At 35.6% G+C, this 27,475-nt stretch overlaps 1 protein-coding gene across 3 annotated transcripts in view; it reads left to right on the top strand.

The window, feature by feature from the left end:
• IFT81 (intraflagellar transport 81) overlaps nt 1-27,475 on the top strand; it is a 122,694-nt gene that overhangs the window by 55,243 nt on the left and 39,976 nt on the right. For 2 of the 3 annotated variants that reach the window (XM_075996540.1, XM_075996539.1), the window contains exons 13-19: nt 1,017-1,145; nt 2,295-2,384; nt 13,250-13,336; nt 14,624-14,695; nt 14,776-14,861; nt 20,507-20,552; nt 26,400-26,543. In XM_075996540.1, the coding sequence (XP_075852655.1) occupies nt 1,017-1,145; nt 2,295-2,384; nt 13,250-13,336; nt 14,624-14,695; nt 14,776-14,861; nt 20,507-20,552; nt 26,400-26,543 (654 nt within the window). Of the gene's footprint in view, nt 1-1,016; nt 1,146-2,294; nt 2,385-13,249; nt 13,337-14,623; nt 14,696-14,775; nt 14,862-20,506; nt 20,553-26,399; nt 27,257-27,475 lie in introns of those variants that run through there. The other variant, XM_075996541.1, reaches the window with a different exon arrangement.

Below are 27,475 nucleotides of genomic sequence, written 5' to 3' on the forward strand. Positions count from 1 at the left end.
GCACAAAAGACAATAGATGTACACTGAGACTATCCTAGCAAACCAGCTGAGCCTTATATGATCTCTCCCTCACCCCACCTCATTCTCACTGCATTTTCAGCTGCGCTGGCTTCCCTGCTGTTTCTTGAGCAGGCCAGACAGGTAATAGTTTTGTACTTGCTGATGCCCTAGGCATCTGTATGGAACACTCCCTCACTTCCTTCAGGGCTTTGCTCAGATGTTGTCTTCTCAGAATCACCTCTAACCACCTTCTGATTTAAGAGTCCAACTCCATCCATTCTCTCCTCACACTACATGTATTTAATTAATTTATTTATTTACATATTGCTTATTTACTCCCACTAGACCTAAGCTCTGTGAGGGAAAGGATTTTTTTCCCTTGTTTTGTTCACTGTTGTATACCTGGTGCCTAGAATTGTGCTTGGCACATTTAAGTATATAATAAATATTAGATGAGTGCAAATGCAAGTACAATGATCACTTGAGAATTCATTCATTTACCAAATATTTATTGAGTGTGTCCTGTGTTTTAGGTTCTGTACTAAGTACTTGGCATTATTATAAAGTCTATAATTAGTTCTTTAGGTCCTTTCATGTGGGAGGCCCAGGTTTGTTTCCTGGCCAGTGGGGGGGAAAATGTTAAAAATGAAAATTCAGGAAAAAAAATTTAAATTAGAAATATTTCTTATGCATCTGAAAATACCATAGTAAAATTTAGTATAGTTTTATAACATAAAGACGTGTAGGGGAGGGGGGAAAGGCATTTTTTGAAACCTTAAAATTTGTACCCCTATAATATGCCGAAATAAAAAAATTAATTAATTAATTTAAAAAATAAATAAAGACGTGTAATTGAATGAAATAATAATTGAAATCAATGAAGATTGTCCTTTAGATTTCTAAACTAATTTATTTTATTTACAACTTTTTTGTTGTATATGAAATTTATATACTTCTTATGGAAACCAGCAAGATTTTGATGCACACTTTGTGAGCTTTTTATTCTTTACTTATAGCAAACTATTGAGGAGAAAAAGGGTATATCTGGATATAGTTACACCCAAGAAGAGCTAGAAAGAGTGTCTGCACTGAAGAGTGAAGTTGATGAAATGAAAGGACGAACACTGGATGACATGTCTGAAATGGTGATTACACATTTTTTTAAAGTTTTCTTTTATTGTGTAGCTAGAAGACAAGTGGTTTATGTGTTTTATTTTCAGTGAAACATTCAAATTTTCATTTCTGCACATTATTTACTTTATAATCTTTCATCTGTCTTTATCAGTCTCTTGAATTTTTCCCTTCTAATAAGGTTGTTGTCAACTTCTAATAGTTTATGTATTTGTGTTTTTTTAATATGTAAAAGTTATATAACATTGAAGAAATATTTATGATAAAAAATAAATTTTCCCAAGTCATACCACTCTAATAAAATTATTTCATTTTTGTGTATGTCCTTAATATCTTTCCATATTCAAGGCCAGAATACACTGGTACATTTTCACCAGGTATTAAAATATTGAAATCTTTCTTTACTTGTTAGTATATAGTTGTTGCCCCAGACCCTCAGAGAGTACCCCCTTCCACTGCCTTATCCATATTGGCCATTTTCCCAGAACTCTCTAGATCTCACCACAGTCTAACTCCTAAAAAGATTAGCATGTATTATATAGAAAAGGCCTCTAAGACCCTATTCATCTCTTTGACAGTTGTCCATTCTGATTTGTCACTATTTATGCCATTTGGATTATTAAGTATTAATATTTTGAATATCACTGTATCCATATTTATGTATATTTTTATAATTTACATAATTATCTATTTTTATATTAATATAATACAACATTATAGTTGTATACAGGCAACTTTATAATTTATTTTATTAATTTGATGTTTGCTTATAAATATTTTCCCATAATGTTTTAGTCTTGATAATTGACATTTTGAATGGTTAAATGGTATGGTATTCCATCTTGCTGAGGAATCAAGATTTACTAAATCACTTCCCTATTGTTTGGCACTGAAATAATTTATAGTTGGTTTTGGTTTTGGTTTTGTTTTGAGACAGGGATCTCACTCTGTTGCCTAAGCTGGCCTCAAACTCCTGGGCTCAAGCAGTCCTCCCACCTTGGCCTTTGGAGTAACTGGAACTACAGATGCACACCACCACACCCAGCTAATTTATAGTTTTTTACTCTTATATTTGACACTGCAGTAAATATCTTCATGCATGTAGTATTTTTATTCTTTTGAATTCTTTTTGTAGGCATTAATGTTTTTTGTTTAAATGACAGGTAAAAAAACTGAATTCACTGGTATCTGAGAAGAAGTCAGCTCTAGCTCCAGTTTTAAAAGAACTACGACAGTTGCGTCAGAAATGTCAAGTAAGTGCATTTGATTTTATGATACTTTTAGTATTCTATCTTGTTCAGATGTACTAGTTAGAATCCTGAATATTTTATTTGGGTTATTATAGAAAACAAATTATTATCATTATTATTGATTTAATTCTGCAAAAGAGAGTAATAATGTGACCTATAAGTGTTTTTGTTTAATTTGTGTTACTTATTTTGTTGTAAATTATTGGAGAGGAGAGAGAAGGAGAAAAAGCAGTTTAAGCTGAAATCTCAAGTATAACCAGATAAGATTTTTATTTTAAATCAATCATATGCATGTTAGAGCTATAAATATGAAGTCACATTCTTCTGTGGCCAGGTAAAAGCTCAAAGTCTGCCCACGAGTGGTGACAAGTTAACTTTAGATTAATGAACTTGCTTTGCTGAGAGGCATAGTGTGGGGAAAACTACGATAGCTTATGAGAAGTGATGAAATACTATTACTTGGAAGCTAATTCTAACCACTGTTTTAAAGATAAACTGTTGGAAGGTAAGTGCCTTCCACAAATCCAGATTAGGTAGCCTCTACCATTTGACATTAGCAGTTCTCTATTTTCAATACTACTAATTTTTTAATTTGTTTAACTGTATTTAACACTTGAAACTACCAAAATGTTCCCAGGTGTGATGTGTGAAAAAAAATTTAAAAATTAAAAAAAAAAAGAAACTACCAAAATGCATTATCTTATTTTTAAAGAGCAGGAGTATTTAAAAATACTTTAGGCCGGGTGCAGTGGATCACACCTGTAATCCTAGCCCTCTGGGAGGCCAAGGCGGGTGGATCGCTCAAGGTCAGAAGTTCAAAACCAACCTGAGCAAGAGTGAGACCCCATCTCTACTATAAATAGAAAGAAATTCATTGGCAAACTAAAAATATGTATAGAAAAAATTAACCATGTGTGGTGGCGCATGCCTGTAGTCCCAGCTACTTGGGAGGCTGAGGCAGAAGGATCGCTTGAGTCCAGGAGTTTGAGGTTGCTGTGAGCTAGGTTGACATCACGGCAATCTAGCCCAGGCAACAAAGTGAGACTCTGTTTCAAAAAAAAATACTTTTCATTTCTTACTTTAATTGATAACCTTTAAATGTTTAGGAAATTTTATCGTAACGTGTTAGTATATTTCCTTTGTATTGTACAGGCATGTTTTTCTAAATTTGAATATTAACAGCTGTTTGAAAATTAGAGCATCACAACTCAAGATGTATAATTTAGATTTATCTAAATCTTTTACAATCATCTAGAATTTGAATAGCATCTTGAAAAGTTTCATATTTATTTTCTTAGTGGTTCTATAAATTATATGTAATTAAATGGAACAGTTATATAATTGCTAATTATATAAAAATTAAAATACTTATATTTTAGAATATACAGTCTGATAATTATTAGTTTCACTGAAATATTTCTTATTTATTGATCACTTTTTCTTATAATAGAAAACCATGTTCTTAGCAAGAATTAAAACTGTACAGAATTGTTTAAGGGAAAGAGGAGAAATTCTTCCTCTTTCTGCATCCCCAGCACATTCCCTAGAAGTAATGACTATTAATAGTTCCTTCTGTATCCTCTAGAAGTTTCCTGGGAATTAATGAACAGATAATTATTTAGTAGCTACCTTAAATTTGTTCTCCACATCTTTGCTTCACTTTCTAACAGAGACTTTTTGGCTTTGGGGGAACTATGGTGGGCAGGGTGCAGCTAGAACCAACCCTGACTGATACTGAGATCAAAATATTTGCTTCTTTTATTTACATATTCCTGTTGTACATTTTTTTGCCCATCTTATACTTTAAAAAAAATATTTTGTCTCTTGAATAGATCTTGCATTAGGTTTTCCAATGTGATATCATCTGAAAGACTTATTTTAGTAGATAAGTGTAGCCTGTTTATATTTATTGATATGTAGACATATTTGATTTTAGTGATATCATTTTATGTTTGGCTTTTGATTTTAAAGCCTGTAAGAAATCTTCTCCATCTTCTTCTCCTTCTTCGTACTTGTGTGTGTTCTGACATGTGGTTTTGTTCTAGCCATTTTAAGTCTATCATTAATCATCTGTTTCTTTCGATAGTATCTGTTCTATTAATTCCCACTGTGAATTCCCAAAGTGATGAAATTAGTTGGAGATTTTTGGGGGTAGGGGTTGTTATTGTTGCTTTTGTTTTGTGTTTTGAGACAGAGTCTCACTCTGTCACCCCCGCTAGAATGAAAATTTGTATATTTCTTTTTCTTTCTCCCTCCCTTCCCTCTCCTTCTAGCACCTGATTTTAGTTGATAGTATTGTCTTTCTTAGTGTTTGCCTTTATACTTTGAATATGCCTATACCATGACTTGATTTGTTAGCTTTAAATGATATTCTTTGATGTTCTCCCCATCCACCTCTAGCAATTAAAAAAATGAGGAAACCAGCTTACTTATTCTACATTCCGCCTTCTTTTCTTCTTCTCCTTCCTGCAGGCTTTGTTGTATCATTTCTACCTTGTTAGGGTGTGTAACATTTAGATTCTGTTCTATTACACTATTTCCCACTTTTTTTTTTTTTTTTTTTTTTGGAGACAGAGTCTCACTTTGTTGTCCAGGCTAGAGTGAGTGCCGTGGCGTCAGCCTAGCTCACAGCAACCTCAAACTCCTGGGCTCAAGCGATCCTCCTGCCTCAGCCTCCCGAGTAGCTGGGACTACAGGCATGCGCCACCATGCCCGGCTACACTATTTCCCACTTTTGTTTTCAGCACTAGACCTGTAATTATTAGGTCCAGTGCTCATTACCACTCAGTTCACTGCCCTTTGTCTCACTTCTCTTTGGGTTGTCTGTAATTTGTTCTCTAGTTGAGTCCTCAAAAAAAAGCTCATAAAAACAATATTCTCTGATGAGTTCTTAAATGTTCTACAGTTTAAATATTTCAGTGACAGCTTGACTGTCAGGTCATGCATTCTTTCCTTGAGGATTTTTTTAAGTATAGCTCCACAGTCTTTTAGAGTTACGTGTAGGGGAGATCTGAGGCCACCCTAATATTTTTAGTGATTTTGATCTTGAAAAGAATGTGTGTTTTCTAGTTGTTGAGTACAGGGTTCTTCATGTGTTCATCAGATCAGGCTTCTTAAATGTGTTGTTCTGAACTTCCTAATGAATGGGGAGTTGTTGTCAATGGGTAGAAAGTTTCAGTAAAACTTTTTCAGATGAAAAGATTTCTGTGGATGGATGGTAGTGATGGTTGCTCAACCTTGTCAGTGTGCTTAATGCCACTGAATTGTAAACTTAAAAATGGTTAAAATGATAAATTTTGTTATATGTATTTTATAACATCAAAAGGAAAAAAATCTTCCTCGTTTAAAAAAAACCCTTTCTGGTGAATTTATATGTTTTATCTTTTTTAAAAAATTTTTCTTTATTCCTAATATAGAATGCTTTTTGCCTAGGAGTCTTATTTTGTGTACTCTTACAGTGGATATGCCAACTTTCTTATGATTAGTGTTGCTTGGTATATCTTTTTATTTCTGTTTACTTTCAACTTTCTATGTACTTATGTCTTATATATGTCTCATAAATAGCATATAGCTGGACTTTGTGTGGGTCTGGTTTCTTATATCTAGATTTAGAATCTATCTTTTAATTGGTGAGCTTTGTCAACTCTGATGATTGATACGTTTGGATTTTTTTCTATTTTGTACATAATATTTACTGTGCTTTTTCTTTCTTTTTTACCATCACTTGTACTAGTCCTGTTTACTTTCTCTTCTTTGTTTCCTTTTCTATCTTCTACTTCTATTATGATATGATTTACTCTTGAGGTTTCACATACATATTAATATATTCCTGACTTAACAAAATCTAAAGTTAATCAGCATCTGCCCAACAATACAGGGACCTTAGAATAATTTAATTCTCCTGCCTTACATGTATGTTATCCTCTGGCATTTTATTTCATTATTGCTACATCTCAAAAAGTAGTTGTCATGGTGGCTGTTGCTATTCTGATTACTATTTTGTATAATCATTTCCTGTTTAGATTTACCGATATTTTTAGCAGTTCTCACCGTTGCTGCTTGTATTTTAACTTCTTACTTCTGGATTCAGTTTCCTTTTTTCCTGAAATTCAATTTTCTTGTTTTGTGTGGTTTCTAAAAATAGTTTTCTCAGTAAAGAATTGTTAACAATAAGTAAACCATCGTTTTATTTCTTTCTTAAATAATAGTTTAGTTGGAAAAACTATTTTCACTGCTTTCTCCTACTGTGTTGAAAGACCTACTGTTAGTTTAATTATCATTTCTTTTTAGGTAATATCTTCTGTATAATTGGTTTTAATTTTTTTTACCTTTTCTTTGGTGTTGTCCAAATTTCATTACTGTGATCTAAGTGTAGATTTAGTTTTAGCACACAGATTTAGATTGTGTGTGCTAGAATTTGTGTTTTGTGTCTTCCATGAATTCTGGGAAAATTCTACATAATATATTCCCTCCCCCATTTTTTCCAGTCTGTTTTCCAGCTACTCCTATTAGATATATATTAGACATATTTATTCTGTTTCATTATTGCTTAACCCCACTTTCATATTTTCATCTTTTTGTCTCTCTTTGTTGAATTTTGGGCAATTTATTCAGCTGTATTTTCTTGTTCATTATTTTATCTCCTCAGTGGTGTCTAACCATATGTTTATTCCATCCACTTAATTTTTAATTTCAGTGACTTTTTCATTTCTGTTTTTTCTCACTATGTCTTTTCAATTCCTTCTTTTTTTTTTTTTTTTTTGAGACAGAGTCTCACTTTGTTGCCCAGGCTAGAGTGAGTGCCGTGGCGTCAGCCTGGCTCACAGCAACCTCAATCTCCGGGGCTCAGTGATCCTACTGCCTCAGCCTCCCGAGTAGCTGGGACTACAGGCATGCGCCACCATGCCCGGCTAATTTTTTGTATATATATTTTTAGTTGGTCAATTAATTTATTTCTATTTTTGGTAGAGACGGGGTCTCGCTCAGGCTGGTTTCGAACTCCTGACCTTGAGCAATCCGCCCGCCTCGGCCTCCCAAAGTGCTAGGATTACAGGCGTGAGCCACCGCGCCCGGCCTAATTTTTCTATTTTTAGTAGAGACGGGGTCTCCTTCTTGCTCAGGCTGGTCTCAAACTCCTGATCTCAAGTGATCCTCCCACCTCAGCCTCCTAGAGTGCTAGGATTACAGGTGTGAGCCATATCCCCCAGCATGGACCATGAATTTTAAATCATTATAACTAGGCTCAAACACATCTTTATTAATAAAATAGGAACCATTATAATCAACACATTTTTGCCAATGAGAAATAAGTTTGTTTATTCCTGCAGTGTAAAAATCCATGCTTCAAGATTTGATAAACTCTTGAACAGCATTTTCTGCATCCTGCTGCTTATGGAAGCATTTTCCCTGCAAAAGTTGGCAAGATGCTTGAAGAAGTAGTAGTCAGTTGGCGAGAGGTCAGGTAAATGTGGCGGATGAGGCAAAACTTTGTAACCCAATTCATTCAACTTTTGAAGTGTTGGTTGTGGGACATACTGTTGGGTGTTGTCATGGAGAAGAATTGGACCCTTTCTGTTGACCAATGCCAGCTGCAGACATTGCAGTTTTCTGTGCCTCTCATCGATTTGCTGAGCATACTTCTCAGATGTAATGGTTTCGCCCGATTCAGAAAGCTGTAGTGGATCAGATTGGCAGGAGACCACCAAACAGTGACCGTGACCTTTTTGAGGTTCAAGTTTGGCTGTGGGGGAAGTGCTTTGGAGCTTCTTCTTGGTCCAGCCACTGAGCTAGCTGGTTGTTGCCAATTGTCATATAAAATCTACTTTTCATTGTATGTCACAATCTGATCGAGAAATGGTTCTTTGTTTCATACAAGAAGAAAAGATGGGCTGGGTGTGGTGGCTCACACCTGTAATCCTAGCACTCTGGGAGGTCGAGGCAGATGGATCACCTAGGGTAAGGAGTTCGAAACCAGCCTGAGCAAGAGTGAGACCCCGTCTCTACTAAAAATAGAAAGAAATGAATTGGCCAACTAAAAATATATAGAAAAAAAAATTAGCCAGGCATGGTGGCACATGCCTATAGTCCCAGCTACTCGGGAGGCTGAGGCAGTAGGATTGCTTGACCCCAGGAGTTCGAGGTTGCTGTGAGCTAGGCTGACACCACAGCAGTCTAGCCCAGACAACAGAGTGAGACTCTGTCTCAAAAAAAAAAAAAAAGGAAGAAGAAAGGATGACACTTCAAAACAACGATTTATTTTTATTTTTATTTATTTATTTTTTGAGACAGAGTCTCGCTTTTTTGCCCAGGCTACAGTGAGTGCCGTGGCATCAGCCTAGCTCACAGCAACCTCAAACTCCTGGGCTCAAGGAATCCCGCTGCCTCAGCCTCCCCAGTAGCTGGGACTACAGGCATGCGCCACCATGCCCGGCTAATTTTTTCTATATATATTAGTTGGCCAATTAATTTCTTTCTATTTATAGTAGAGACGGGGTCTCACTCTTGCTCAAGCTGGTTTTGAACTCCCAACCTGGAGCAATCCACCCGCCTCGGCCTTCCAGAGTGCTAGAATTACAGGCGTGAGCCACCACACCCGGCCGATTTTTTTTATTTTTGCTCAGCTCATTAGGGTGTCCACTTATTGAGCTTTTTCACCTTTCCAATTTGCTTCAAATTACCCTAGAATGGTCGACATTGAGTTCTTCTGCAACTTCTTCTCTAAATGTAAGAGGATCAGCTTCAATGATTGCTCTCAATTGGTCATTGTCACCTTCCGATGATTGGCCACTGCAGTCATCATCATCAAGGCTCTTGTCTCCTTTGTACTACTTTTTGAACTACTCCTTTGTACTCCTTTTTGAACTACCACTGCACTGTACGTTCATTAGCAGTTCTGGACCAACTCCAATGTTGATGTTGCAAATGTCTCTGCTGCTTCACGACCCATTTTGAACTCAAATAAGAAAATCACTCGAATTGCTTTTTGTCTAACATAATTTCCATGGTGTAAAATAAATATAAAATACACTGCAATACAATACATTACAGGCATGGTGGCTCATGCCTGTAATCCTAGCACTCTGGGAGGTGGAGACAGAGGATTGCTTACGCTCAGGAGTTCAAGACCATCCTGAGCAAGAGGAAGACCCTGTCTCTACTAAAGTTAGAAAAAAATTAGCTCGGCAACTAAAAGTAGAAAAAAATTAGCCAGGCATGGGGGTGAATGCTTGTAGTCCCAGCTACTGGGGAAGCTGAGGCAGGAGGATTGCCTGAGCCCAGGAGTTTGAGGTTGCTGTGAGCTAGGGTGACATCACAGCACTCTAGCCCGGGCAACAGAGCAAGACTCTGTCTCAAAAAAACGAGAAAAGAATAAAATAAATATAAAATAAACATCAAGTAATCAGTCATTAGCAAAAAAACAAAAGAGAAATTCGCATTAAAATGATATATAATGTAACCATATTTATTTAAGAATATATTCCAATATCAGATGGCATTGTCCATAGTGCTAAAACCGCAATTGCGTTTGCACCAATAGGGTTTTGTCTCTTGAATCTTGTCAGTCAGGATAGAGGGTATTTCCCTCCAAAGTGGTTTTGCAGTTGTTCTGCCATGCCAGGTGTTTTAGAACTATCACAAGCTTGGAGCTAATGTTAAGTTACTGTCTTAGCTTGGGAGTTCCTATACCATGTAGGTAGGATAAATTCAAGCTCCAAACTTGCCTGGCAATAAGCCTCTTTTTTCCATTTACCTCTGCAGTAATACTGCATACTGCATACTGATCAATTTGGCCAACAGACTCCAGGCCAAAAATGGCTTTTATCAACTATAGCATCTTCATGTCATTGACAGGCCCAGTAGCTACCTAAGTACATAGCCTCTGCTGCCCCTTCTCCCACTTAGGGTGCATATAACTGTCACCCTTGAGAGCCTTGGGTGTCTGTAGGTCACTTTGATACATAAAAGCCGTGGCCCCTTTTTCCCAGAAATCTTTTTTTTTTTTTTTTTCCAGAAATCTTTTATGCTATCCTAGTCATTCCAACCTAGATGTAGTCCCACACAACAAAGACAGCACATACATTACTCATCTCTGTTAACCCTCCTGTTACCAAGGAAACTGCTGTGTGCAACCAAGGTCATTCTCAGGCTGGTGTTAACCCTTTACTCATTAATTCCCAAGTTGAACTGAGCTTGGATTTATCGCAGGATCCTCAGTTCTAACTTCCTACTCTGCACAGGCTAAGACTTTTCGGCAGCTCTGCCTGGACGTTAAAATCACTCTGTTATCAAGACTGACCACTCTCAACTCCTTTTATCAATAGTAGCCACAATGTCATCCTTTGTTTTCGGTCCTGGTAACTTCTCTTATTTCCTTGAGAGTTCAGTTTAGCTCTGGATTTGAAAGAATCTTTGCTCTACCTTACTAATCATTTATAGATACAGTCATGCATCATTTAATTTTGGGATATGTTCTGAGAAATGTGTCATTAGGTGATTTCATCATTGTGCAAACAACATAGAGTGTATTTACACAAATCTAGATGGTATAGCTGACTACTAACCTAAGCTATATGGTAAGGCCTATTGCTCTTAGGTTACAAACCTGTACAGCATGTCACTGTACTGAATACTGTAGGCAATTATAACACAATAGTAAGTATTAGTATGGTACACCTGTATAGGGCACTTACCATGAATGGAGCTTGCAGGACTAGAGGTTGCTCTGGGTGAGTCAGTGAGTGAGTAGTGAGTTAATATGAAGGCCTGGAACATTACTGTACACTATTGTAGACTTTATAAACATTGTGCACTTAGACTACACTAAATTTATTAAAATTTTTTTCTTTAATTAACATAATTTACTGTAATTTTTTAACTTTTTGACTCTTATAATAATATTTAGCTTAAAACATAAACACATTGTACAGCTGTACAAAAATATTTTCTTTCTCCATATCCTTATTCTATAAGCTTTTTGCTATTAAAATTTTTTTTTATTTTTACTTTTTAAACTTTTTTATTAAAAACTAAGACATAAACACACACATTAGCCTAGGTCTATACAAGATCAGGATCATCAATATCACTGGCTTCCACTTCCACATCTTGTTCCACTGGAAGATCTTCAGGGGCAGTAACACACACAAAGATGTTATCTCCTTTGATAACAATACCTTCTTCTGGAATACTTTCTGAAGGATCTGCCAGAGGCTGTTTTACAGTTAATTTTTTTATTACAATTGGAAGCAGTACACCTTAAAATAACAATAAAAAGTATAGTATAGTAAGTATATAAATGTAACATAGTTGTTTATTTTCATTATCATGTACTGTACATAATTGTATTGCTGTACATGTATATAAACAGCAACACTGTTGGTTTATTTATACCATCACCACGAACACATGAATTATGTGTTGTGCTATATCATTATGATGCCTATAATGTCACTATGTGATAGGAATTTTTCAGCTTTATTTTATTTTATTTTACTTTATTTTATTGTTTTTAGAGACAGAGTCTTACTTTGTTGCCCAAACTAGAGTGAGTGCCATGGCATCAGCCTAGCTCACAGCAACCTCAATCTCCTGGGCTCAAGCAATCCTACTGCCTCAGTCTCCCGAGTAGCTGGGACTACAGGCATGTGCCACCATGCCCGGCTTATTTTTTGTATGTATATTTTTAGTTGGTCAATTAATTTATTTCTATTTTTAGTAGAGACGGGGTCTCGCTCAGGCTGGTTTTGAACTCCTGACCTCGAGCAGTCTGCCCGCCTCGGCCTCCCAGAGTGCTAGAATTACAGGCGTGAGCCACCATACCTGGCCTCAGCTCTATTTTAATCATACGGGATCACCATCATATATGCAGTCTGTCGTTAACCAAAATGTCATTGTGTGGCGCGTGACTGTACTTTTAGCATTTCTAGCTGTTTGTAGCAAGAGATTTTCAGATTATCTCATTTAAAACATTACATTAGAAGTTAGTATGTTAGTACGTAAACAGCCTGAACTCAGATTCTGACTCTGCCCTTTTCCAGCAGAATCATCTTTGACAAGGTACTTGGCCTCCTTGAACTTTCTCAAAGCATTATATGGGATCATTAATACCTCCTTCAAGGGGCTGTTGTGAGATTTAGTTATTGTCAAGGGTCTAGTTCAAACATCCTAGTATGGTTTATGAGTTGTTCTTATTAGGCCTCTGCCTAAGCCTTCAGCTGTCTCTCTCACCACTTCCCAGACATACTGCAGCATAATAAACTACTTGTAAGTTAATTGTTCTTTTTCTTCTTCTTCTTTCTTCTTTCTTCTTCTCTTTTTTTTTTAAGCCAAATCAGAGCAAATCTTAATTGTTCTTTCTAGCTTCCAATCCTTTTTACATGGTGTTCCCACTCTCTTCCTTTGTTCACCTTTCCCCTAACTATTCTTATTCTTACTAATCTTTCATGCTTAGCCTTAGATATCAATTTCTCCAGGAAGTTGTCCTCACTGATCCCCAAGCCTGGGTTACGTTCATGAGAGTCCTATGTGTTCCTATAACACCTTGCGTTTGCCCGTAATAGCTCTCAGTAGCCTGTTTACCTATCTGAATGTTACTTGAGGAGAAGAATTTTTGGCTGTTTTGTTTACTGCTGTATCCCCAGCTCCTAACAAAGAGGCTGGCACACAGTTCAATACATGGTAGCTATTATTATTATCAGCACCTTCATCTGTCATAATTCTCAAATGTCTGATTGTTGTATAAATAACTCTTAAGTATGCCAAGAAGCTTAGAGTTAAGTTACAAGTCTGACGAGGGCGTACATTGTTTCAGAGCCACACTTTAGGCCTTTGTTTTTCACTTATTCTGTCATTTGCCCTTTTCATGCTAGGAATTAACCCAGGAGTGTGATGAAAAGAAATCCCAGTATGATAGCTGTGCAGCGGGCCTCGAAAGCAATCGATCCAAATTAGAACAGGTAAGAAGGAAGTTTTTATTTTGACAATTTAGCAGCTGGGTGTGGTGGCTCATGCCTGTAATCCTAGCACTCTGGGAGACTGAGGCGGGAGGATCACTTGAGGTCAACAGTTTGAGACCAGCCTGATCAAGAGCAAGACCCTGTCTCTACAAAAAATTAAAAAATTAGCTAAGCATGGTGATGCATGCCTGTAGTCCCAGCTGCTTGGGAATCTGAGGCAGGAGCATCACTCGAGCCCAAAAGTTTGAGGTTGCAGTGAGCTCTGATGATGCCACTGTACTCTAGCCAGGATGAAATAGTGAGACCCTGTCTCAAAAAAAAAAAAAAAAAAAAAATTAGCAAAAGCGGCATATGTATATACATTTTCACTACACTAGCGTCAGAAGATTCCTAAATCTTTATTATCATCTCCCAAACCTGTCTCCTAAGCTCCAGAGATCTTTATCTCTTGAAACTTAATGTATACACACTGAATTTTCCATCCATATCACTACTGCCAAAGTCCAAGTCCCATCATCTCTTGCCTGGACTTCCATAGTAACCTTCTCCCTGCTCTCCTGCTTCTACTCTTGCCCTCCCTAAGTTTATTCTCCATAGAGCAGCATTGCACTTAAAATAAAAATCTAACCTCCAACTTATGGTCTAAAGGCCCCACCTGCCTCGTTAACTTCATATTCATGTGTTCCACTCCTCATCCCAGCCATACTGATCTTCTTCCTGAACTTCAAACAGACCCAGCTTGTTTTCACTTCCAGGCATTTGCAGATATTCTTCCCTCAGCCTGGGACACTCTGCCCCTAACTGTTTGCCTTGCCTTCTCTTTTTCATCATTCAGATCTCAGCCTAAATGTCACCACCTTTTTGAGGTCTTCCCTGATCACCATATCTCATGTTTCTCCATTCTCTTCCCCAACCTGGCCCACCCAGTCTCTCTATCATATTATGCTGAATTTTCTTCATTGCACTTATGCCCATCTAAAATAACCTTCATTATTTGTTTATGTCTGTTTACTCTAATTGAATGAGAGTAGAGACCTGTCCACTATTATGTCCCCAACACTGAGGACGGTGCTGGCACACGGTAGGTATTTAATAAATAGATAATTAAATCTGCAGGCTTTAGGGTAATATGAGTATTCTCTGGAAAAGATTATAACCTATCTGCCAGAGTAAAACAAGGTTAAAATTACAGAAGAGGAAATGACTCTGATGTACATTAAAGGTCATTCTCTCTGCATCTGTCTTAATCTTTCAATAATATTATTCATTTAAAATTATATATTATAGGAAGTTAGAGGACTTCGTGAAGAATGTCTTCAAGAAGAAAGTAGATACCATTATACAAATTGTATGATTAAGGTAAGACAAAGTGGATCAAAAATTTTTCTGAGATTTTTCTGTATCAAATACTTCCTTAAAACTTAAGTCTTTCCATTCAGAACCTAGAAGTTCAACTTCGTCGTGCTATTGATGAGATGAAGGTATATGTCTCTTCCGATCAGCAAGAAAAAAGAAAGGCAATTAGGCAAGTAATTTCATTGTTTTAATATTGAGTCACTTAATGTTTTTACCTATAGAAATCTTATAAATAAGATAGAATTATTTAGAGTATTTAAAAAGCAGACACTAAGATATTATTTAGGACTAAATCTTATTAAATCTTACTAAACATCTTCTAGATATTCCGGCTGTGCTAAGTAAGAATACTTATAGTTTTAATTCTTGCTTGCTTTTTTTATTGTGATAATATATATAATATATATAACTGACAAATTATATATATATTTTATATATATACACAAATATATAATTAATAATATATATAATTATATATTATATTATAATTATATATTTATATAATTATATATTTATTATATATAAATTATATATAAATATATATTTATTATATATAATATATATAAATTATATATATTTATATATATAACTTGTCACTTTTACCATTTTTTGTTTTTTTTTTGTTTGTTTGTTTGTTTTTGCAACAGACTGGCTTAATAACTTTTACCATTTTTAAGTATACAACTCTGTGGCACTGAATACATTTATAATATACAACCATAACCACTATATATTTACAAAACTTTTTCATCACCACAAATAGAAACTCTTAAAACCATTAAGCAATAACTCTTCATTCCCTCTACCCCTGGGAATACATATAATTTCATAGTTACTTTGTTATAAGCATTAAGAGTTGATCCTTTTTTTTTTTTTTAAGACAGAGTCTCACTTCTGTTGCCTGGGCTAGAGTGCCGTGGCGTCAGCTTAGCTCACAGCAACCTCAAACTCCTGGGCTCAAGCGATCCTCCTGCCTCAGCCTCCTGAGTAGCTGGGACTATAAGCATGTGCCACCATGCTTGGCTAATTTATATATATATGGTTTTTTTTTTAGTTAGCCAGTTAATTTCCTTCTATTTTTAGTAGAGACGGGGTCTCGCTCTTGTTCAGGCTGGTCTCGAACTCCTGACCTTGAGCAATCCACCCGCCTTGGCCTCCCACAGTGCTAGGATTACAGGAGTTGATCCCTTTTTAAAGTCCCACATGGCTTCAACTCTAGTAATCTTCCTGTTAATTGTACACTGTCATGACTGCATTTTATCTAGAAACTGTGTGATTGTAGTGTTCAGCCTTCAAAATGAGAAGGGTATGTAAATAATGTTTGGTATGTGTGTGGTGATTTTGGGGTTTTTTTTTGTAATTCTAGCATGTGGCATAATGTAGTAAATCAAATCCTGCCTTAAAAAAATACACTTATAGGTCAGGCACAGTGGCTCATGCCTATAATCCTGGCACTTTGAGAGGCTGAGGTGGGAGGCCTGCTTGAGGCCAGGAGTTCGAGACCAACCTGAGCAACATAGCACGCGAGACTCCATCTCTATGAGAAAATAAAAAAATTAGCTGGGTATGGTAGCGTGTACCTGAAGTCCCATCTACTCAGAGGCTGAGGCAGGAGAATTGCTTGAACCCAGGAGTTTGAGGTTGCAGTAAGCTATGATGACACCACTGCATTCCAGCCCTGGCAACCGAGCAAGAAAAAGAAAAAAAAACCAAAGCATTTCTATTGCTAGCTGTGATAAAATGCAGTAATTGAACAAGACAAGCTTTCTTTTCTCCCATCATAATTCAAATGTTACGCTTTTTACCATGCAGTAAGAACTCAGAAAAAATGTAGATTTCACATTTATTCTAGATTGCAGATGAGACTTTGAGTGGCATATACATTTATGTTACAAAAGAAATCTAAGAAATAGAGTGTCTTGCAGATTGTGAATTTTTTTAATGTAATGTACTAGAATGCAACCCAGACTGAAAATATTCTATAAATAGAAGTGTTTTTTCTAATACTCTAACATATTAAACTAAAAATGTACTTATTCATATTCTTTCATTGAATGTAAACTCTGCTCAAATCATTCTGTGTGGTCAATGCTAAGAAATGAGAAAAGTTAATTTTTTTCTTGAAAAAGAAAAAGTTTGGGCTGGGTGTGGTGCCTCATGCCTGTAATCCCAACACTTTGGGAAGATCACTTGAGGCCAGGAGTCTAAGACCAGCCTGAGCAAAAAAATATTTTAAAAATTGGTCATAAATAAATAAATAAATAAGTAGCCATGCATGGTAGCTTGGGCCTATAGTCTCAGCTACTTGGGAGGCTGAGACAGAGGATCAGAGACCGATGAGTTTGAGGTTGCAGTGAGCTATGATGACACCACTGCACTCTAGCCCAGGCAACAGAGGGAGACCCTGTATCAAAAAAATAAATAAATAAATAAATGAAAAATAAAGAAACTTCAGAAATTAAGTTTCATTTCATCCAGAGTTATCCATATGACTAGTAAAGGAAATAATTACAACTAAACTGTTGATTTTCTGATCTCTTTTCTAGCCAGATATTCTTTAAAATTTTAAAAATCATTATAAATCTTTATCATTCCAATATTTTCCTTTAGAAACATATTGTGTCATGGTTATAGTAGTACATGATAAGAATATTATGAATAAAATAGAATTAATTACATTCTAAACTCACTGAAACATGCTTAAAATGTTGTTATTCCATTTTCAATATTTATGGTACTTCCTGGTAAGTCCAAAGATATAAGAAATTAGTTTGGTTTTGAAAGATTATCTAGAAATTTCAATTTTATTGTAAGAGGCATCATATTTAGTTCAAAATACCAGAAAGAGACTAATAAAATTTTGTTATAACCTAATTTTTCTAATTCCTAGTTTTGGGCAAATCACTTCCTCATCTATAGAATAAGGAGAATAATACATATAAGATCAAGTTCAATATAACATATGCAGCAGTGTTTTGGAGATTTTGTAGCATGAGTTCCTAGGGGGTACATAACAGGTGCTTTATAATTATACCTTGAATAAATCTGTTGAATAAATAAAAATTAGGATTAATTATTTATTTATTTATTTTTGCCCTGCCTTCCCCCCCAAAATTAGGGTTTAGTATATATAATATACTGAGCCTGGCTGGGCATGGTGGCTTACGCCTGTAATCCTAGCATTCTGGGAGGCTGAGGCGGGCGGATCACTCAAGGTCAGGAGTTTGAGACCAACCTGAGCAAGAGTGAGACCGTCTCTCCTTAAAAAATAGAAAGAAATTAGCTGGACAACTAAAAATATATATATAAAAAATTAGCCAGGCATGGTGGTACGTGCCTGTAGTCCCAGCAACTTGGGAAGCTGAGGCAGTAGGATTGCTTGAGTCCAGGAGTTTGAGGTTGCTGTGAGCTAAGCTTACGCCACAGCACTCTAGGCTGGACAACAGAGTGAGACTGTCTCAAAAAAAAAATATATATATATATATATATTGACCCTGTTGGTTTCTTGAGAAATTTTTATATAAATGGAAATTCTAAAACAATTTGGACTTTTCTCAGATGTGAGTTAATAAATGAATTATTTAAGGCTATCTAAGCTATAATAACTATATATTCTTCTTGAGTAAAAATATAATTTACATCCTCCTAGGTGTTTTTCACTGGACAACTGGAAGGGCAAGCAGTTTGACTTAGTGTTATAAGTTTTAAAAAGGCAAAACAAAGGTTCATCAGGATTATGTTTATTCCCCTTCACTCTCATTCCTGTGCACAGATTCTACCCTCACTTCAGCTCTGTAAGGACTTCAGATACTTTTGATTGCCATTTTCTCTATTCTAATCCTTTACCTCCCTTTTCTGTATAATTTCCTCATTTTCTTTCACTCAGGCAGCTATACTTTCTCTTTTGTGATTTATGGTTTCTTAGATTCCTGATTTTGTATTGTTTGATTTCTTCTTAAATGCTAAAATGTAGCTTTATACAGATAAAACAGTCTATTTCCACCCAAATATAAGGTCTAAAGTCTCTCTTACCTTCTTTGTCATTTGTTTCTTTGTCCTCATTCTTCACTCTTTGTCCTTAACATGTCACCCACTCTAAATCTCACTTTTTGTCTTGTATTAAAATATAGTTATAATTTTGTTTAAAGATAAAATACAATATTATTTGTATTTTTTATTTCTACATTAAAATTTTTGTTTTGCTTTGTTTTTTAGCTTACAAAAGAAATACTTCCTAAAACAAAAAGTAACCATTACGAAGTAGTGTGCACAGAGATTGAATGCTGTCCATATTGTCATGACTCAAAAACATCTACTATTTTTTTTTTTTTTTTTTTTTGAGACAGAGTCTCGCTTTCTTGCCCAGGCTAGAGTGAGTGCCGTGGCGTCAGCCTAGCTCACAGCAACCTCAAACTCCTGGGCTCAAGCGATCCTCCTGCCTCAGCCTCCCGAGTAGCTGGGACTACAGGCACGAGCCACCATGCCCAGCTGATTTTTATATTATATATATTAGTTGGCCAATTAATTTCTTTCTATTTTTATGGTAGAGACGGGGTCTTGCTCAGGCTGGTTTTGAACTCCTGACCTTGAGCAATCCGCCCGCCTCGGCCTCCCAGAGTGCTAGGATTACAGGCGTGAGCCACCGCGCCCGGCCAAAAAAACATCTACTATTAATACTTTGTTGTACATTATGCTATATTCTTTCCCCATGCATTGGCTAACATATCTGTGTATGTATACATGTGTGTGTTAGCCAATGCATGGGAAATTTTCATATGTGTGTATATACGTGTATATGTGTATACAGAAGTAAGATTAAACTACATATGCAGTTTTTCTCTTAATAATTTATCTAGAATTCTTTCTACTTCAGTATTTATAGATTCACCGCACGTTTTTTTTTTTTGTTTTTTTTTTTTTGAGACAGAGTCTCACTCTGTTGCCCAGGCTGGAGTAAATGCCGTGGCATCAGCCTAGCTCATAGCAACCTCAAACTCCTGGGCTCAAACAATCCTGCTGCCTCAGCCTCCCGAGTAGCTGGGATTACAGGCATGCACCACCATGCCTGGCTAATTTTTTCTATATATATTAGTTGGCCAATTAATTTCTTTCTATTTACAGTAGAGACAGGGTCTCGCTCTTGCTCAGGCTGGTTTCAAACTCCTGACCTCGAGCAATCCGCCCACCTCGGCCTCCCAGACTGCTAGGATTACAGGCGTGAGCCACTGCGCCTGGCCTCACCGCACTTTTTGTACAACTCTATATTATTCCTTTGAATGAATATACCATGATTTACTTAAACATTTCCCATCTATAGACATTTAGTTTATTTGTAGATTTTCACTATTATAAGCATTGATGAAGTAAATAGTCTTTGCTTTTATGTTTAAATTTTGGGCGTTTTTCTATAGAATGACTTTCTAAAATGAATTGCAAGGTTAGATGTTATTTAATGTTTTTTTAAAAAATTTATCCTTTCCCCTTTCTGTAAACTTCTTCAAAAACAAAGTGTAATTTAAGCAAATGGGTTGCCATTGTTTTAAGGGTAAATTAACCAGAAATAGTGCTTAACTTTTTAATTCTCTTAATTTCCTATGCAATGTTTTGGCTTCTTTTTTTCCCTTAAATTACTATTTACTAGAAGAACTGACAGATAGGGAAAGACAAAGTATTTGATAATGGGTTTCATTCTGACTCCAGTAACCTAAACTACATTGCCTAATATATTTAGATAGGTATATTGATTTATAATTTAGTTGTATGATCAAATCAACTGAAATAAATTGAAAGTAAATCATTATGTTGACTCCCTAGGGAACAGTATACCAAAAATATTGCTGAACAAGAAAACCTTGGAAAGGTAAGAATTATTACTTATTTTTTTAAATGTGTAACTAATTCATATTTTCCGTACTGCACATGGTAATGACATTGTCATTCTTTTCAGAAGGTTTTACAGGGGAAATGGTTAATTCTTTTCAAAGATGAAGACCTTTTTTTAGTAATTTAGTTTTATAGAAATAAAGGTACAATGGATTTTTGAAAGGAAAACAAAATCAGCTAGTTTTAAATAACAGTTTATGATAATGTTCTGTACTGTAGTTTTCAGATGATTCTTGGATATCTCTGTTTATGAGATATTTATAAATTTATTCATTTATTTAATAAACACAAAGCTCTTACTATGATCCAGGCAGTGATCTAAGCCCTTTCCAACCATTGATTCATTTAATATAAACAATTGAAAAACCTTACTTGTGATACTTAGCTCACTCCCTGCCAGAGCTGTCTGAGAGCTACTGAAACAGGAGAGTATGACTGAGTATTATTTTCTCAGTTCTTTGAGCCACTTGTGGAAGAAATGGTGTAGTAAGGGCCTTGACAACATCAGGACTTAAATGACCAACTAATTAATTATGCTAATAGACTTCATAAAACAACACATTTTGACAGTCATTTTAAAGACACCAGCTTTGTCATTCTTAGAAGGAAAAAAAAAGACCTCTATCAGTAAAAGAAAGATGACCAGTCTTACAGGCCTGGCTTCAGTCCTAGGCCTATAATTCTGAACAAGCCCCTTAACTTCTTTAGAGTTCTTTTCCTCAAATTTAAACTGAAATAGGTAGACAAAAAATTTAAAAATTAAATTTCCTAAATGAGTTCTAAGATCATTTTCAGTGATTTTAAGTACATATTACATAGTGAAGCCTAACCATGCTTTAATATACACCATATTTTTCTGTTTCTTATTTAGGTTCACGATTGCAAATTGAGTTTACTGGCCAGGCACGGTGGCTCACGCCTGTAATCCTAGCACTCTGGGAGGCTGAGGCGGGTGGATTGTTCGAGGTCAGGAGTTCGAAACCAGCTTGAGCAAGAGTGAGACCCTGTCTCTACTATAAATAGAAAGAAATAAATTGGCCAGCTAATATATATAGAAAAAATTAGCCAGGCATGGTGGCGCATGCCTATAGTCCCAGCTACTCAGGAGGCTGAGGCAGGAGGATCGCAGGAGTTTGAGGTTGCTGTGAGCTAGGCTGATGCCACGGCACTCTAGCCAGGGCAACAGAGTGAGACTTTGTCTCAAAAAAAAAAAAAAAGAAAGAAAATTGAGTTTACTTACTAGGTTTTCTTTTTCTTTTTCTTTTTTTGAGACAGAGTCTCATTTTGTTGCCCAGGCTAAAGTGCCGTGGCGTCAGCCTAGCTCACAGCAACCTCAAACTCCTGGGCTCAAGCAATCCTACTGCCTCAGCCTCCTGAATTGCTGGGACTACAGGCATGCGCCACCATGCCCAGCTAATTTTTTATATATATTTTTAGTTGTCCAGCTAATTTCTTTCTATATTTGGTAGAGACAGGGTCTTGCTCTGCTCAGGCTGGTTTCAAACTCCTGACCTTGAGCAGTCCGCCCCACCTTGGCTTCCCAGAGTGCTAGGATTACAGCCATGAGCCACCGCGCCCAGCCTACTTATTAGGTTATCTAATGGGAGGGCTAAGTCTGTAGCATCATAGTTAGGGATTGTTTAGCTGCAATTTTTCTTTTAAAATATTGCCTATGTAGCCAGGTACAGTGGCTCATGCCTGTAACCCTGGCACTTTGGAGGCCAAAGCAGGAGAATTACTTGAGGCCAGAAGTTCAGGACCAGCCTGAGCACGAGTGAGACCCCATCTCTACAAAAAATAGAAGAAGTATTATCCCTACAAGAGCAAGAAGAGAAAAAAAAAAAAAAAAAACAGAAGGAAAAATTAGCCAGATGTGGTAGCATGTGCCTGTAGTCCCAGCTTACTCAAGAGGCTAAAGCAGGAGAGTCACCTGAGCCCAGGAGTCTGAGGTAACAGTGAGCTATGATGGTGCCACTGCGCTCTCGTTTGGGCAACAGAGCAGGACCCTGCCTGAAAAAACAAAAATAAAAAAACCTATCTATAAATGGGTGTCTAATTTCAGTGTTCAAATATTCTTGAGTCTGCAACCTAGAAATGATTATATACTTATTAAAACTTGTCCATTATTAATGGAAATGAAAAAATATGGCTTTGTTTCCATCTTAATGCATTCGTACAGTTTAGCTATTGGTCTGACTCAAAAAATTGGTGATGGTAAAATTTTTTATCTTTATTTACATTTTCTGGTTTGAATCATTATAAAAAATATACATATGTCTGTGTTTTTATACAGAAGCTGAATTAGCTTAGCCTCCTAGAAATCTGTAAATAATATTCTAAAAGTGATCTCCAGGAAAACAAATGCTATAAAAAACAATGGAGTAATTGGTAAATAAAATAGATATTAATATATTCTCCACTATTTGTATTTTTTCTTTTTGGAGACAGTCTCTCTCTGTTGTCCTAGCTAGAGTGCAGTGGCATCACCACAGCTCACTGCAACCTCAAACTCCCAGACTCAAGCAATCCTTCTGCTTCAACCTCCTAAATAGCTAAGACCACTGGTGCACATCAGCACACTCAGCTAATTTTTTCTATTTTTAGCAAAGACTGTCTAGCTCTTGCTCAGGCTGGTCTCCAACTCCTGGCCTCAAATGATCCTCCCTTCTTGACCTCCCAGAGTGCTAGGATTACAGGCATGAGCCACCATGCTTGGCTATTGTAGACTTTTTTAAAAAGCTTTTTATTATGGAAATTTTCAAAACTAGATAAAAAATAGAGGAAAAAAATTAGAGAAAGTAACTTAATCCATCTGTACACATCACTAACTTGAATAATTAAACTTGTGACCAGTCTCATTACCTACTTCAAATTATTTTTAAGCGGATCTTATTATTTTATCTGATCCTATTTCAGTATGTATCACAAAGACTTTTTTGAACAAAACCGTAATACTATTATCATACCAAAAATAATTTAACAATAATTGCAGAATATTCAATATCCAGTCCATGTTCAAACTTCACCAATTGTCTTGTGATTTTTTTAATGGTTTCTTTGTTTGAATCAGAATCCTTGTAAGAATCCCTACATTGTTATTAATCTATACATCTCTTAAGTCTCATTTTCTCTAGATTATTCCTCCATCTTTTTTCCTTACAATTTGTTGGAAGAAAAAAACCTGTTCATTTGTTCTGTTGGGTTTTCAACATTCTGAACTTTCCTGATGGCATCCCTGTGGTGTCAATTAGCTGTTCTTCTGTCCCCAGTATATCCTATGAATTGATAGTTAGATCTAGAAGCTTAAATAAATATGTTTTGATATTTGGCAAAAATGCTTCATGGGTAGCAGTACGTGCTTCTATCAGGAGGCTCTCTTTTTGTGATGTAGATAGTCATTGATACTCACTTCTTCATTTATTGGCTACCATAATTCTATAAAGAGCAACTTCTTCTCAAATAGTTACCTTGAGGTATAGTTCATATAAGAAAGGAAGAATAATTGCTTGATTCACTTATTTACTGGTTTTCAAAATAATAAGTTGATTCTTTGTCATCCTTCTAAAGTATCTTATGACTGCAGGCTTGAACAGATCTTATGCGTTTCAATCTATTGTGATTATTATTTCCATTAGTGCTCAAATTGACCTATCTTTGGCAAGTGGAAGCCTCTTGAAGTCAGCTCTTGAATCCTTTTGAAACAACCCTAGTAGACTTCTATGGCTTCTTTATTTTCTAGTGTAACAAAATTCTGGGCTCATATTGAACATTTCCTATCCCAAACCTGGAATCAGACATTTCTCTAAAAATTCTTCATCTCTTCCTTCTTTGTCATTGTGAACAAATGAACATTATATTAATAAGAGTAAATTAAAAAATCAAAAGAAAACATCTCAAAGGTGATTTCTCCATTTATCAGAGAAATTGTGAATTCTGTGTACCTTATTCCGTGTATGGGATGACACACCATACTCAAAAGAAAAAAAATAATTTTCATGTTTGAAAGCCTATATTTGAATCAAGTTGTAAACATTCATTTGTATAATATGTTAACTAGAGATGTTTAGAGTTTTAGGACTTGGTATGAGTGTCAGTAATTGACTTTCATCCAAAGATTTCATATTAAGTGTTGTACTTTTTTCATATAAAAACATTTCTCTTTTTCTTTTATTTTTAAAGGTATCTAGATGGATGCTGTATGTATGGGAATACTAATCAAACTTTGAATCCTTTCAAAGACCCAAGCTTAATTGCTAAATCAGTTTAAAGATAATTCTTTCCCCCTTCCAGTGTAACATTTTTGTTTTTTGTTTTTGAGACAGAGTCTCATTCTCTTGCCTGGGCTAGAGTGCCGTGGCGTCAGCCTAGCTCACAGCAACCTCAAACTCCTGGGCTCAAGTAATCCTCCTGCCTCAGCCTCCTAAGTAGCTGGGACTACAGGCATGCACCACCATGCCTGGCTAAGCCTTTCTATATATTTCTTAGTTGTCTGGCTAATTTCTTTCTATTTTTAGTAGAGACAGGATCTCACTTTTGCTCAGGCTGGTTTCAAACTCCTGACCTTGAGCGACCCTCCTGCCTCAGTCTCCCAGAGTCCTAGGATTATAGGCGTGAGCCCCCGCACCCTGCTAATAAAAACAATTCTGTTAAGGATTTTGGCCTACTTAATAGTGAACTTTTTTCAACACCTAAGTGAACATAAAAAAAAAAAAAAAATAGTGAACTTTTTTTTTTAAATTTTATTGATTTCTTATAACTTTAAACTATGTTTTACTCCTCTGGCAATGGACTGACTGATAGATGAGCCTTTTTTTTTTTTTAAATCACTGAGCCTTCTCCCTGAAGAATATACGCTTATAATTTGATTTATTTAGAAATACATAGAGTATGCACTGCTTCAGGATAGAATATAATATTTAATAATACTAATAGCATGCATCACAAATGATAGCTTATCAAGTATTTTAGTATCTATCATGTGAAAAAATAATCTTATCAAGTAGATACTTTTATTTTCCCCTATTATTAGCCTTAATTGACACTTGAGAAAACTGAGGTCCAGAGAAATTAGGTGCCTGGCTTACAGCTAGTGACAAAACCAAGGTTAAAACTTGGTGTTCTGGCTGGGCTTGGTGGCTCACGCCTGTAATCCTAGCACTCTGGGAGGCTCAAGGTCAGGAGTGTGTCACTCAAGGTCACTGAAGGTCAGGAGTTTGAGACCAGCCTGATCAAGAGCGAGACACCGTCTCTACTAAAAATAGAAACAAATTAATTGGCCAACTAAAAATATATATAGAACAAATTGATTGGCCAACTAAAAATATATATAGAATAAATTATCCGGGCAGGGTGGTGCATGCCTTTAGTCCCAGCTACTCGGGAGGCTGAGGCAGGAGGATCGCTTGAGCCCAGGGGTTTGAGGTTGCAGTGAACTATGATGATGCTACTGCACTCTAGCCCAGGCAACAGAGCGAGACCCTGTCTCAAAATAAAAATAAAAAAATACAACAAAAACTTGAGTTCTGAATTCCAAAATCTACATTCTTTTTTCTACAATATGATACTGTTCTACTTTTCTGATTCCCGTTATCTTTTCCTGTTCCTTTCCTTCATATTTTTCTCTTCTCTTAAACTTCAAGCTGTTCTACATCTTACTTAAATTTAATTAACTTTTATAATCTTAGTTTTGATACATTGTAGGAGAATCTAGTTTATTTAACTATTATCCATCAAATGTATAAAATATACCATATTCCTCTGACTCTAGCAATAGAAATAAATCCCTGTAACTGAGATTTAATTATTCTTAATTTTTTTATGATAGACGCTTCGGGAAAAACAAAAAGCTGTACGAGAAAGTCATGGTCCAAATATGAAACAAGCAAAAATGTGGCGTGATTTTGAACAATTGATGGAATGTAAGAAACAGTGCTTTCTGAAACAACAAAGCCAAACTTCCATTGGTCAGGTAATTCAGGAGGGAGGAGAGGACCGGCTGATACTCTGAATTCTTATGTCATTGTTTAGAATTTTAGTTGATACTACTAACTATAAGCATGATCCTATTATATATTTCTTTTCTTGAAAGTGATTTGTAAAACATTTTGCTTTCAGATTAGGTATTCTTTATTAAGACTTCTTGGAAAATAATGTTAAGGTAGATTTAGAGTTTAAAGTTTTTTCATTTAAAATAAGGCTTTCATTGTTTTGCTTAGTTTAGACTTCAGTGGTGTCTTCTGAGTTTTACAAGACAGGAGGCTAAGTTTACTATCTGTAAATGTAAACATATGTCCATTAAGAAGCATGTAGTTTTTAAAAATGTAATAACCCAATGGCTTAATGTTTTTCTTAATGTTTTTTTAACTTTAGAGGAATCTTTTAGGAACTAATATCTCTTGTTTTGAAGAAACATTTATCTGAAGTTCAGCAATTCCTACAGTTTCACTTCAGTTTCTTTTTCTTCTGTAAAATGCAAAAAAAAAAAATTAATATTTTGAATAACAAATTTGTTCTATTTGTATAATTTAAAGGCAAATAAAACTTGGTACATATATCATGGCTGTTTATTTAAAATTTGTATAGTTGTTTTATGTCAAAAATTTATTCTTTATAAAGTAAATATATTCTAGTATTACATTAAATTGAAGGATTATTGCTTATTTTAACCAAAAATTTATTATAAATTGAATAATACATAGAAAGAAATTAGTTGGCCAAAAGAAAAAAAAAATAAAATAAATTGAATAATACAGTCTTGGGGACTAATTTTAAATAAAAAATTTTCATAGAAAATAGATGTTATCATATACTAAAAAGTTAACACAAGATTCCAAATAAAATTCAGGAGTTCAAAGTGCTTCCAATCTCTCCTTTATTTTGTTCTTTTTTTTTTTTTTTTTT

This window comes from Microcebus murinus, chromosome 22 (genome assembly GCF_040939455.1).
Source record: "Microcebus murinus isolate Inina chromosome 22, M.murinus_Inina_mat1.0, whole genome shotgun sequence".
Lineage (NCBI taxonomy): Eukaryota > Metazoa > Chordata > Mammalia > Primates > Cheirogaleidae > Microcebus > Microcebus murinus.